The sequence below is a fragment of the Scylla paramamosain genome, unplaced genomic scaffold (assembly GCF_035594125.1).
Source record: "Scylla paramamosain isolate STU-SP2022 unplaced genomic scaffold, ASM3559412v1 Contig36, whole genome shotgun sequence".
Classification (NCBI taxonomy): Eukaryota; Metazoa; Arthropoda; class Malacostraca; order Decapoda; family Portunidae; genus Scylla; species Scylla paramamosain.
The window spans coordinates 75,001-90,000 of record NW_026973701.1 but is presented as its reverse complement, the minus strand read 5'-3'; the positions used below and the strand labels follow the sequence as shown (position 1 = coordinate 90,000).

At 38.4% G+C, this 15,000-nt stretch overlaps 1 protein-coding gene across 1 annotated transcript in view; it reads right to left on the bottom strand.

Annotated features, from left to right (window-relative positions):
• Window positions 1–89, bottom strand: part of LOC135097911 (nematocyst expressed protein 3-like) — a 1,116-nt gene extending 1,027 nt beyond the window's left edge. Inside the window, exon 1 of the mRNA XM_064000036.1 lies at window positions 1–89. This exon is cut by the window's left edge and continues 58 nt beyond it. Coding sequence (XP_063856106.1) covers window positions 1–89 — 89 coding nt within the window.
• Between the last annotated feature and the right edge of the window lie 14,911 nt (window positions 90–15,000).

Here is a 15,000-nt window from a genome sequence, read left to right as displayed (position 1 = left end):
GGGCGGGACAGCCTCACGGCGTCCACGCCACACTCGCCCAGGAGGCTCAGCCGTGCCTCCACTGACAGTCGACTGCTTTTTCCTCCCATCCTAGTTCTCATGAAATTAAAAATGTACCTTGGTTCAGTTTTGGCTGAGTGGCGAAAAGTAGGATGGTGGTGAACAGACCGCCTGAGAGAGAGAGAGAGAGATGAGAGAGAGAGAGAGAGAGAGAGAGAGAGAGAGAGAGAGAGAGAGAGAGAGAGAGGAGAGAGAGAGGTTGATTGATATTGATTGATTGATATATTTTGTTTGCCTTTTGTAACATTAATGCATTTCTGCATTTCATACACAGTTCAATACGTAAGGCCAGGTCCATCAAGCCGAAGCTTTTATACAGACCTGAATAAAGAATGACACAAGTAGCGCAAATGTTTACACCCTGACTTGTTCCTATTTGAGCCGCCATTTTTGCACATGATAGAGGTAATAATAGACTACTTGTTTTGTTGTTTGCAGCACATGACACAATAATGAGTGATGGAGTGTATAGTATGCTATACTGTGCCACATATATGTTCACATACGTGAACTTCGCGAACACAAACACAGGTAGACACACTTACATAGATACCCACAAACATACATACCACAACATATAACTGCATACATACACACATTCATATGTACATGCACAGACACACACACTCACACATAAGCAACCTGTATGCGAACATACGTACAGCATGATGCATACATGCGGGCACACAATACACGCACACACACACACACACACACACACACACACACACACACACACACACACACACACACACACACACACACACACACACACACATGGCCACATACAAACCTGTGCACATACATACACATACTCACATACATACATAACAAATGTATGCATGGTTACATACATACTTTGCCGTAACATATGTTATATTAGCCAAAGTTTTCTATTAATGATATCATTGTTGGTGATGTACATACACACGTCCACAAGATGGTGCACACCTGACATGTGTGTCTGTGCATCAACACATAACAGCACATGATTCACAGACATTGCTATGGTTAACATTCATAGTTTAGAAGTAAGAAACATTTCACTTTGCTTTTAAACAAATTGATAGAGGTTAGTGATTTAATATCGTGCGGGAGGCTGTTCCACTCCCTGACGCCGCGCACACTCACACTTCTCTGTTCGTGGACAGTCCTACAGAGAGGAAGTTTGAGGTCATCTGGCCTTCTATTGTTATTAATATTATTGGATAGTAATTTATAAGATGTATTATTGGGATATATGTAAATTGATTTGAAAAGAAATATACAAGTTTGCAAGAATATTATATCGGGGACTTTCAAAAGGTTGTGTTCACAAAATAGAGGATTAGTATGATCGTACCGTTTTTTTCTATGAAACATTACTCTCGTTATTTTTTTGTGCGCAACAAATAACCCATCTAAGAGTGTTTTAAAAGCTCCCCCTGAAATTGCCGAACAGTTTATTACATGTGGATAAACAGTAGACATATATATAAATTTCAGACATTGGACAGTTATATTGTTTGTAATTTTGTACAAGACACCAGTTATTTGTGACAATTTACTACAGAGTTGATGTAGGTGTTGTTTTCATGTTAATCTATCATCTATTATTAAGCAAAGAAATTTTATGCAATTAACTTTACTCAAGAAATTGTGTTTTATCTTTATATTAATATTAACTTCATTTACGTTTGTCAGACAAGACACCATCTAGAAAGTTTTAGACACGTTGCTAGTTATCCAGTCAGATACCTTAATTAATTGATGATTTAAAGTATTAACCATTTCCTCCATATTTTGTCCCTGGACGTGTACATAATTTTGCATGTCATTTGTCCAGATGTGACCTATTAAAGTGGCAGACCTGTCAGTCACTCTAGTTGGTTTTATAATTACTTATGAGAGAAGCTGTAACATTGAAACATGTTAATGTATGTTGTGGCATTTTCATTGATATGTAACAAATTGACATTAGAATCCCCCATTACATAACATTTCATCTTTAAATTCGATAATACTTGTAAAATTTCTTCCATAGACTCAAGAAAATCAGTGAATGTTGAGTTGGGAGTCTATATACCATACCAATTATAAATTTAATTGTTTTTAAGACTTTTTATGAATAATGCCTCAATAAGTGGTGATTGCAAACAAGCATCATCAATAATCAAAGCCAGAAGATCACCAGTAGAGCGGCCTTGACGGAACCCATACTGGCGATCAGATAGAAGGTTGTGAAGTGATAGATGTTTAAGAATCTTCCTGTTGAGGATAGATTCAAAAACTTTAGATAAGCAGGAAATTAAAGCAATAGGACGGTAGTTTGAGGGATTAGAACGGTCACCCTTTTTAGGAACAGGTTGAATGTGGGCAAACTTCCAGCAAGAAGGAAAGGTAGATGTTGACAGACAGAGCTGAAAGAGTTTGACTAGGCAAGGTGCAAGCACGGAGGCACAGTTTCGGAGAACAATAGGAGGGACCCCATCAGGTCCATAAGCCTACTGGCTCTTCTCTATCCTCTTTCCTCCTACTTTCTCTATCCTCATTTTCGATCCAAAGCTGGATGCTGCGTTTATGTGCGCAATGACTTAACCTGCTCTCGTGCCCACACTCTTGAATCTTCCGAGTTTTCCACCATCTGGCTACGACTACAGAGTCACTCTCATACTAAATTTATCTGTGCTGTATACCTCTCACCTAACTCCTCTGATTATAAGAAATTCTTTGACTACTTAACTTCCAAAGTGGAGCACATTCTGACCCTCTTCCCTTTTGCAGAGATCTCCATTTTAATGAGTGTTATGTACAAGGAAAGGAATGAATACCTAGAGATGCCAGTAGAGGAAGGAAAAGAGATAGCGGAAAAAAAAAAATGCGACATATGTAAATGAGAGTGCTTAAGAATATTCAGTTTGTGTAAATTGAATTGAAAGGAGATGAGATGATGATGAGCACGTAAGTTCTGTGTGTTTGTGTTTTGTTGTCTTCCTTCTGATTAGCTGTTAAGTAGGTCGGTGTGTGTGTGTGTGTGTGTGTATGTGTGTGTGTGTGTGTGTGTGTGTGTGTGTGTGTGTGTGTGTGTTATGTAAGAGGGGACTCTGGAATAGGAAAAAAGCGTTATCCAAAATTTAAGAATAAGTATCTTGAAACCTCCCTTTTGAAACAGTTCATGTCAAGGGAATAGGAAATGCAGAAGTATGGAGGGAATTTCAGTGTGTGTGTGTGTGTGTGTGTGTGTGTGTGTGTGTGTGTGTGTGTGTGTGTGTGTGTGTGTGGTGTACGTGCGCGCGCGCGCGTGTGTGTGTGTGTGTGTGTGTGTGTGTGTGTGTGTGTGTGTGTGTGTGTGTACGTGCGCGTGGTGTGTCATTAGTCATGTACTACTTCGAACCCAAATAAGTGACAAGAATAAGTTATTGTCGTAGATCTGGGTAGACTGTTTAATCATCCACTGTAGTCATATTTTTATTCTGACTAACAGTTGGCGAATGCATAAAGTACGATAATTGTCAGCAGAAGTGAGTGAGTTAGAGACTACTATTGTGATTAGTAAGGAATGAACAATAAACACATATATCTAGCGAAGGGAAGGCCTGAACGCAGCCAGTCTCTGGACCGAATTAGGTAATGTTGGAGGCTGTCAGTGTGCGAGGCTGGCGAGGACCAAGGACGCGGCGCAGAGGGGTGCCATCTATCATGTGCGTCTTGAATGGGAGCGGGGAAAATACGTGCTGAGGTGGGATGGAAGCTGAGAGGGGAAGATGGAGGTGGTGGTGGTGGTAGTAGAGAACGGAAGTATAAAAGAAAATAACTTGCCATTCAAAGTAATTAAAGGAAAATATTATGTATTGTTACGTTGAAGTATATCGAGTATAACACACACACACACACACCAAACACACACACACACACACACACACACACATGCTAACACACACACACATGCTAAATGCACAGCAAGAAATTCTCTCTCTCTCTCTCTCTCTCTCTCTCTCTCTCTCTCTCTCTCTCTCTCTCTCTCTCTCTCTCTCTCTCTCTCTCTCTCTCTCTCTCTCTCTCTCTCTCTCTCTCTCTCTCTCTCTCTCTCTCTCTCTCTCTCTCTCTCTCTCTCTCTCTCTCTCTCTCTCTCTCTCTCTCTCTCTCTCTCTCTCTCTCTCTCTCTCTCTCTCTCTCTCTCTCTCCTGTCCGCCACAAAGCACACAAACAGTGACAAGGAAGTCACAACAGTCAGTCACGACCGCTGTATTATTTCAACATAAAGTTTCCTAGCTTGTGATTTCATTTCCTTGTGTGGCCCCACTTCTTGCCAAGACCCCCTGCGGTAGAAAGCCTGACGCGGCAACACACACTCACAACCTCAACACACTGACCTCCCAGTAGGTGATCCGTGAGTCATGCCTGGACCGCAGCGTGTTGGAGGCTATCCGTGTTGGTGTCACTCTCTTTGAAGCTCGTTAACCCACACATTAACCCACACGTTATCATTACTTCAACCTCTTCCATCTTCTTCCCGTCTTCTCCTTCTCTTTCCTTTCTTCTCTTCAGGTTTTGTCTTATTTTTTTCATCTTCTCTTCATCTTTTTTTTTCACGTTCATTTGTTTTCTTTTACATTATTCCATATTTTTATTTATCATTCGCTAATAAACTTTTTCTTTCTTTTATTTTTTCTGCCCACTTTTTTTTCTCTCTCTTCTCGCGATGTTCCACCCAATTATTCTATCGTTTTCCCTCTCTCTCTTGTCTTGCCTCCTCCAGCCTCCTCCTCTCTGTGGTACTCTTCTTCATCCCTCTTGAGCCTCGCAATTCCTCTTCCCACGAAATACCTTCCCCTAAGACCCATAAACTCTGTGATTTCCCTTGAACTTTCCTTAACTCCTCGTAAACTTTTCCCCAAAGCTCATTACACTTTGGTATATTTCCCCTACACTCTCCCCCAAATACCCCCTGACTGAGCCTACGCCCAAAATCCCCATAGATATCTTTATTCTACACTGGATCCCCGCACTAACTTTCCGCAGACTTCCTAACACCTTCTGCTCGTTTCCTCTCTCTCTCTCTCTTAGTGAGTCCCTATAACTTTTTATTTGTTTCAGACTGGCTCCAAAGTTTTCCCCAAATAAATAAATAAAGGTTTTCCGGGGTTCTTGTGCTCCTTTCCTTCGTGTGGGGGGCGTCCTTCACGTCCCCGGCACATCAAGGGCCTTTCATGATCCCACGCAGGACTCGCCATCCTTTTTCTTTGTTCACACTTGACAATTAACGGAATTGATGAGTTTCCTTCCTTTATTCGAAAGTTAGATCACAGTCTTTTTTTTTCTTCTTTCTGATAGATTATGCATTTTCTCTCATATTCGTACATAAGTCATGCAATATTTCAGCTCTTTTTTTCTTTTTATCATATTTTCTTCACGCCTTTTTCTCTCCTTTAATGGAAAAATTGTCTTGCAGTTTTCATTCTTCCCTAGCAATGGAATAAGTAGTTTTGTTTATCATTTTTATTCGTAAATGAGCGATGCGTGCTTGTAGCTCTGTAGACCACACTCTACAGAACTACAAGGAGGAAGAGAGAAGCAAGGAAAGGAGGAATAGAGGCGTGAGTGGCTTGGTGGATGAATGGAAACATGGAAGGAGAGAACGGGGAAGAGGGAAAAAGAGAAGAAGCAGGAGAGTAGATGTGATGGATTAACTCTGAGTGATTGAAGGTCTGCAACGTGATGGAGGGAGGCAAGCGGGAGGGACGTGGGAGGGGAAGGGAAGGAGGGAGGGAGGAAAGGAAGAAGGGGCGGGAGATGAAGAATGAGAGATGGAAGGAAGGGAGAGGGATGAGAGAAAAGCATTCGTCTTATTTTGATTAATTTTATCTTCATTGGGTGTTGTTAAAGTTTTCAAGAACGTTTTCATGATTCCAGTGGTAAAAAAAAAAAAAAAAGGTTTTTGCTTCATTAATTGAGGAAAAACTGAAAAAAAAAAACTAATATTAATGATGACTAAAAAAATATTCCTTATGAGAGAGCAACGCGTTTCAGTAATACCAGACTTCTTTTTATTTTTTTTATTTATTTATTTTTTTACTTTCATATATTTCTTTATTTTTATTTATTTATTTATTATTTTTTTATTTTTTGGCTTTACTTATGCTTTTTGACACTTTAATTTTTTGTCTGGTTTCTGTGTCCGATGTTGACGATGAATTATTCCCTGTACAGCGCAGTGTGTTCTTAACAGTAAGCAGTGACTTACAATATAAGGCACGCATATATAATTCACAATATCACAACGGAAAAAGATGCGACCTTTCTCTCCCTTTCGTTTTCACTGTTACTTTTGGCAATCGAGTTTTATTGTTGCTTCTTTTCATGCCATTGTACGCTGGATATTACCTTGTCTTGTGTTGCTTTATCTCTTGACCTATCATGGTTCCTGCTACTCTCACCCCTTCCCGCCACCACCACTACTTCCTCCTCCTCCTCCTCCTCCTCCTCCTCCTCCTCCTCCTCCTCCTCCTCTTCCTCCTCCTTCACTTCCTCCTCCACCGTGCTGTACGCCGTCCTTTTCTCCCTCTCACTGTTTTTTTTTTTTTTTTGTCAGTATCTCTTAGTTCAGTAGATATCTATGGTATTTCTTGTTTGCATGTGTGTTTCTAGGTATCTATGTATTTTCCTTTTTCTTCATCTTTCTTCATCCTCTTGTCAAGGTATTTTTTTTTTCTGTGTATTGCTATATTTTTTTTCTCTTTTTTATTATCGCCTCTCTTTTGTTACGTCATTGTGATTTATGTATATGTTTTATGTATTATCATGTATTCCCTCCCTTCTTCTGTCATGGTATCAGTTCTTCTCATGTATCTCTAATGCATTCCTGTATAATCATCATTTTTTTTTTCATCCCCATTTTTTTTTTCATCCCCCATTTTTTTTTTTTTTTCATTTTTCCCTATCTTCATATATCATCGTTATTTCAACCTTTTTTTTTCTCTCTCTTCCAACCTCTTTTCTTCTCTTCTTTCAAGATTCCCCTTATTTTTCTTCTACAATTTTCTTTTCTCCTCGTATCATAATCTCCTTACATGTATTACTACGTATTCTTTCCTATGTATTTCACACTCTTTTCCCTCTAATCTTAGCACCTGCTCTGTCCATGTATTCCTACTTATTCCAATTTTCTTCTTAATATCTGTCCCTCATATATATTGCCACTTATTTATGTATTTATTTTTGGTTTATCTTCTAATCTTAGTATCCACTCTTCCTATGTTATACTCTTCCTATGTATTCCTATTATTCATATGTATTTCCCATTCTTTTCTCCTCTTTCATAATCCTGGTGTCTGCTCTTCCTGTTTATTCTTATTTATTCCTATATGTTCTTCTTTCGTTGACTTGCTCCTCATCCTCCTCCTTGTAATCCTAATTTCTCCTTTTCTTATGTGTTCCTACTGTTCATGTTTATTCCGTTTTTGTTCCCTTTGCTCCCGTTACATTCAGGAACTACAAAACTAATTACGTAGCTCTCTCTCTCTCTCTCTCTCCTCTCTCTCTCTCTTCTCTCTCTCTCTCTCTCTCTCTCTCTCTCTCTCTCTCTCTCTCTCTCTCTCACAAGCTGCAGGTTCACAGGTACACTTTTTTTCATCACATTTTCAACTTTACTCAAGTCACCAGCACCCCGGCACACTCTCCCGCCGCAGCAGGGATAGAAAAATCTACAAAAAATCATATGTGCACTGGAGGGTTCAAAGGGTGGGGGATGCCAGGGAGAAGTAGAAGGAAAAAGGTGGTGGTGGCGGTGGTAGCAGCAGCAGCAGCAGCAGTGGTTGTATTAGAAAAGGAGGAGGAGGAGGAGGAGAGAAGGGGGAGGAAAAGGAGGAGAAAGAAGGAGGAGGAGAAGGAAAAGGAGGAGAAGGAGGAGGAGGAGGAAGAAGAGGAAGAAGAAGAAGAAGAAGAAGAAGAAGAAGAAGAAGAAGAAGAAGAAGAACAGGTTGAGGGTTTGGGAGGGAGCAGATAAGGTTGAGAAATTTAAATATGCGGTAAAAGAAAGAATTTGTATAACAACAAAAGACGATTTTCTAAAAAAAAAATCGAAGTATTCGTATATTTGATAATTCTATTAAATTATTATTTATATTATTTTTTCTTTATCTTTGGAGCAGCTTTGTTATTTGAAATAAATTGATTTTATCTTCTAGTCATTTCTTGCTGGCTTGCTTGTTACACAGTGTGGACTTCACAACATCGCCACGTCATGCAGTGTCTCATGATGCCTTCTGTCAAGGTCAAACGTTGCACTAAATGAAGAAAGTCTGGTGTATCCCTCGTATATATATATATATATATATATATATATATATATATATATATATATATATATATATATATATATATATATATATATATATATATATATATATATATATATATATATATATTTTTTTTTCTTACATGTGCTCGCGCGCGCGCGCGCGCGTGTGTGTGTGTGTGTGTGTGTGTGTGTGTGTGTGTGTGTGTGTGTGTGTGTGTGTGTTAGAGAAAGTACAACATAGTAGGCGAGTCTTTTTGTTTTTATAAACATGAAAATTGCCTATAAAATTTTAAGTGAAGATAAACAAAGGAAAAATTTCAAGAGTCTTGATATTAACTGCAGGTGTATAGTATATACTTTTAAGTATAAAGGAAAGATGAATATTCGAAATTTAAGAAGGAAAGAGAGCGTAGTCAAGGGAAAAGAGGAAGAAGGGAAGGAAATGATGAAGAGAAGAGAAGGAAGGTGAAAAAGGAGATAGGATATTTGTAAAATGACGTAATAGAGCGAGAGAAGATGATTATAAATTTAAAAAATGAAAGATTGCAATGTCCAAAGAACAAGGGAAGATGATGAAAAATGAATGGAAAGAAGAAGAGAGTTAAGAAGATGGAATACTTGTGGAATGGAGGAATAGAGAGGGAATGGATGAACATGAAATATAGGAAAGAAAGAGTGTACTGATAAAATAATATTGAAAGCATGGTAAGATGAGAGAGAGAGAGAGAGAGAGAGAGAGAGAGAGAGAGAGAGAGAGAGAGAGAGAGAGAGAGAGAGAGAGAGAGAGAGAGAGAGAGAGAGAGAGAGAGAGAGAGATGAAGGAATATCTGTTGAATTAATGAATATAAGGAAAAGTGGAAAACTACTGTGAAAAAGAGAATGACAAATGAAGATGAAGGAGAAGGAGAAGGAGAAATATTTCCGGAATGAGGGAATTAGACAAAATGCGTGATAAATTATATGAACAAAGAAATTATAAAGAGATTCTAGAAAATAGTCAAAGCAAAAACAAATATGATCGGATGAAATTAATGAAACTAGGGAAAATTGCATAGCCAGAGAAGAGAAAGACAAATAAAAGAGGTGCAATACAAAGTAAATGAAGAAGAAAGATGATTGCTCATAAAACGATATAATAATAAAAAAAAATGTAAATAGAGCATTGAAAATAATGAAAACGGAGAAGTGTAAGAAAAAATAATTGAAGAAATTTAAGAGTAAATCTGAGACAAAAAAAAAGAGAAAAACAGAAAATGAAAGGAATAAATTTGAAAGATTGAAAAGATATAGATACGAAATGATAAAACTACGAAAAGAAGAACACATAATAGAAAAGTAAAAAAATAAATAAATAAAAAATAAGGTAAACATTTGAGACAAGTAATGGAAAAAAAAAGGACATGGAAAAGAATGAAAAAAATGAAGGAATATCAGAGGAGGTAGAGATAAGGATGAAAAATGCGAAAAGGGACGTATGGAAATCTAGGGAAGAGGAGACTTGAAATGAAGGCAATAATGGAGAAAGAGGGGAAAAAAAAGAACGGTAAGCGAACGAAGAGGATGAGGAGAAGGAGGAAGAGAAAGAGGAGGAGAGAAAATTGAAGGACGGACTGTATGTAAAAGAGGAAGAGAGGGAGAAATGCAAGGAAGAGAAGCTGAAGTTAGTAATACAGAAACGTTGAGATTAGAAATGCAAAAGAGAGGAAGATAAATGGGAACTGAGATAGAAAAGATAAGAAGTAATTTTGATCAGAAGTAAGTGGGGACAGACAAACGAAGAGGGAAAGGAAATAAATCAGGGTTGATAGAGATGAAAACTGAGATGAGAGAGAGAGAGAGAGAGAGAGAGAGAGAGAGAGAGAGAGAGAGAGAGAGAGAGAGAGAGAGAGAGAGAGAGAGAGAGAGAGAGAGAGATGAAACTATCTGAAAAGTATCACACATCATTTATAAACAATCCTCTCTCTCTCTCTCTCTCTCTCTCTCTCTCTCTCTCTCTCTCTCTCTCTCTCTCTCTCTCTCTCTCTCTCTCTCTCTCTCTCTCTGTCTAGCACTGTACCTTCCAGTCTCCCTCCATTCATCTTTTTTGCATCTCTCCATTACACATTCTGTCTCCCTTCCTCATGTCTTTAATCTTTCCCCCTCCTATCCCTTCTCTTCATCTCTCCATGCCTCCCTTCCTCCGCCTCCTTCATCTCCCGCTTCACCTAACCCTCCCATCCTCCCCTCCACTTCTCCCTCCGGTGCTCGATGCAAGACGAGGAGATAAACTTACTATAGAGGAACTATGAAATTAGAGCTGATTGAAAAATTTTTTTTTCTTTTTTTTAATGACTGTGTGATCTCTAAACCGGCGGAGAGAAGATGAGGATGAAACCTTGCCCTGAATACTCTATAAAACCGCCCATGCAGAGAGGGAAGGGAGAGGAAACGAGGGAACTGTCATGTGTGTGTGTAGAATTGTTATCATGCAGTGCCAATGAAATGTTCTGAGTGAATTCCTTTTTTTATTTGTTTGTGTTTTTTTTTTTTTTTTTTTGTGTGTGTCTGCATATTTGGTTTTGCGTGTGGAGAGAGAGAGAGAGAGAGAGAGAGAGAGAGAGAGAGAGAGAGAGAGAGAGAGAGAGAGAGAGAGAGGGGGAATGTGGATGGGTGGGTGGGTGGGTGGGTGGGTGGGTGGGTGTGTGTGTATTTGTTGGATGAAACAATGTTTATAATAACAGGAGCTGTTCTCCATACTTTGAACTTAAAATCCGAGAAAGAATAAATTCAATTCACTTCAGTTCAAATCAATTCACATGGTCGCGCGAGCGCGCGCACACACACACACACACACACACACACACACACACACACACACACACACACACACACATCTCAATCCATTGTTCATCTCAGTTCCTCTCCCTCTCTCTCACTCTCTTCCCTCTCACCATCTACACCTTGCATCTCTCGCCATTACTCTCCTCTTGCAGTGTGTCCCCTCGCCCCCCCTCCCCTCTCTCTCTCTCTCTCTCTCTCTCTCTCTCTCTCTCTCTCTCTCTCTCTCTCTCTCTCTCTCTCTCTCTCTCTCTCTCTCTCTCTCTCTCTCTCTCTCTCTCTGTATGTGTGTGTGTGTGTGTGTGTGTGTGTGTGTGTGTGTGTCTCCACTGCCACACTCCACTTTGTAACAGGAGCAACCCTCGTAAAGCTTGGTGTTTCCATTGTTTTGGTGCGAGTGTGTGTGTGTGTGTGTGTGTGTGTGTGTGTGTGTGTGTGTTTGGTGTTGGTGTTAATTCTTGTGTCGTAGTTTTTTTTTTTTTGTGTGTGTGTTGTTTCTTCTGTTCTTGATTGCTTTTGTTTGCTGTTTTCTATCTTTTTTCGTTCGTTTTTTTTTTTTTTACCTTTCTTCTTTATTTACTTCTTTCTCTCCTTCCGTAATTCCTTGCTTTCTTTCTTCCTTATATTATTGCATTGTTTATTCGCTCGTTCGTTTGTTTCTTTCCTTCCTTACTTTCTTCTTTCATTCATTCCACTTTCTCCTCATTTTGCCATTTCATCTTTCATTTCTTCTTTCAGTACATCTCATCTTTTTTCCTCCCTGTATTCATCTGCTCATTTATTTCTTCTTCCCATCATTCTTCTTGGTAAGTTTATTTATTTTTTTTTTCGGTGTTTTGTGCCTGAAAGAGAGAAGGAGTAAAAGGAAACGAGAGAGAGAGAGAGAGAGAGAGAGAGAGAGAGAGAGAGAGAGAGAGAGAGAGAGAGAGAGAGAGAGAGACAGAGAGAGAGAGAGACTAGCAGAGGCCTAACTTCCCCTGCAAACTTTTCCCTTATGAAGACTTTGTTGTTTTAGTGACAAGCAAAGCTACACCACGTCTTACTTACCCTGCCTCGGATTATGTAACAAATGCCTGCGTCCGCCACTCCCAATGAGAACAAGGTAGCAAACTTCATACGCTTCGCCCAAAACCACCACAAAAAATGACTCACTGCCGTGTGCTTTCTGCCTTCCCACCCCACCGACAAGTGATATTAATGTGGTGGGGGAACTGCGATGTGTTATCAAGAAGGGACGAGAGTTTGTTCACGTGTGGTGAAGTTTAAGTTATAGAATACATGAATTTGTCAAGTTAGATTTTATAGAATACGTCAGATTTATAGAACACTTATGAAATACATAGAAAGTAAGTAAGTGGTTCCCAGATGCAGTGATGTACGACTGGAATAAACTCAATAATGGTGCTCATAATGAAGTCAATAGGGAAGATTAAAAGAAAAAAAAAAAAAAAAAAAAAAAAAAAAAAATATATATATATATATATATATATATATATATATATATATATATATATATATATATATATATATATATATATATATATATATATATATATATATATATATGAATAAAGACAAGAGATGAGATACATTCATTATCAAGTTGCGGCAGAAAATTCAATTCTTTATAACAGGGTTTATACAAGTTTGAATCTAGTGAATCAAACTTAACAGAACATGACATGAGCACTATTGAATATGTACAAACTATGATTTACATTACACGCAATTATGATATAGGGATACATCAAGGGTGCTAATTGGCTATAGTGTTCTTTATGCACAAGGAAAATACAGCGAAGGACAAGAACAAATCCGGAAAAAAAAAAAAAATGCTAATTATCTCTCTCCTAGGATATATATATATATATATATATATATATATATATATATATATATATATATATATATATATATATATATATATATATATATATATATAAACACACATGCATATAATATCCACAAAAATGTGCATATATATATATATATATATATATATATATATATATATATATATATATATATATATATATATATATATATATATATATATATATATATATATATATGCATATATTTTTTTCGCCCTTTGTGTGCGCGTGTGTGTGTAGATGTGTTTGTGGATGTGGGATGTAAATAAACAAGTAATAAGGCAGTCTTGTTGGATAGGGATAGTGATGGTTTAGCTGATCTCTGCCTTAAAAAAAAAAAAAAAAAAAAAAAATTATATCATGTATATATGTATTTACATTCACCAACGCCACACATCACACAAACACACACACATAACTTGAAACACGAAACCAACATTATTTTACATTCAGTATTTACATTCACCAACACCACACATCACACAAACACACACACTCACACATAACTTGGAACACGAACATCAACATCAATACGAAAAAACACTCACACAAGAAACACGTACATACGACCCTTCAAAAAAAAAAAAAAAAAAAAAAAACTAGCTAATCACCACACAAATATGTCACTCATTACACCTACACTTACATCCAGCTGCAAATTTATAGGTTGGAAACTCAAACCTAACTATATCAAAGTGTCTAAGAGCGAGGAAAGAACAGATTTTTACCTACACTATCAACAATAGCAACGTGGACTGCCCACACACTGTTAACTCTTACTATACTTCAATATTTCTCACTATATCCTTCTTCTATCCCCACTCTTACTTCGCTTCACCCCACTTTTCTAAAAAGAAAGAAAGAAAGGATGTGGGAGGAGGAGGCTCTCTCTCTCTCTCTCTCTCTCTCTCTCTCTCTCTCTCTCTCTCTCTCTCTCTCTCTCTCTCTCTCTCTCTCTCTCTCTCTCTCTCTCTCTCTCTCTCATCTGAGGAAATACATGAAAGAATTTTCAATAGTCAGATTTATCCTACCAGGGCCTCGCGTGCACGCGTTGTGTATGTGTGTGTGTGTGTGTGTGTGTGTGTGTGTGTGTAGGGAAATTGATGTAAGGGTGACATACAGCCTACTAAAATTTCTCTTATTTACATTCCGATATATGTCTTGTGCGTGTTTTTTCACTGACACACACACACACACACACACACACACCGCGTAGTGTAGTGGTTAGTACACTTGGCTCAGAAGGCCCGGGTTCGAATCCCGGGCTCGGCGAGGCAAATGGGCGAGCCTCTTAATGTGTAGCTCTCTAGCAGCAAGTAGGTACGGGATGTAACCCGAGGGGTTGTGACCTCGCTGTCCCGGTGTGTGGTGTGTGGTGTGTCAGTGGTCTCAGTCCTACCCAAAGATCGGTCACTATGAGCTCTGAGCTCTTTCCGTAGGGGAACGGCTGTCTGGGTGACCACCAGACGACCGTAAGTGAATCACACAGACACACACACACACACACGCACACACTTTAAATCCGAAAATGGAACATGACGTTTAATGTCGCAAATAACAAAAAAAAATAAAAAATAAAAAATAATTAATTAAATAAAATAAAATAAGATAAGTAAGTAAATAATATTTAAAAAAAATGGTTGCTGCTAATTTGATCTCACGATACTTATAGTCTATGAGAGAGAGAGAGAGAGAGAGAGAGAGAGAGAGAGAGAGAGAGAGAGAGAGAGAGAGAGAGAGAGAGAGAGAGAGAGAGATTTCAAAATTGTTGAATGGAAGGGAAAGAAACAGTGCAGATAAAGGAGGAAATAAATTGACCTCGATGTACAGGGAAAACTAGGTAAAAAAAAAGGAAAAACACGCAACTGAAAATGAGAGAGAGAGAGAGAGAGAGAGAGAGAGAGAGAGAGAGAGAGAGAGAGAGAGAGAGAGAGAGAGAGAGAGAGGAGGGAATCATTGTTGTTGTTGTTG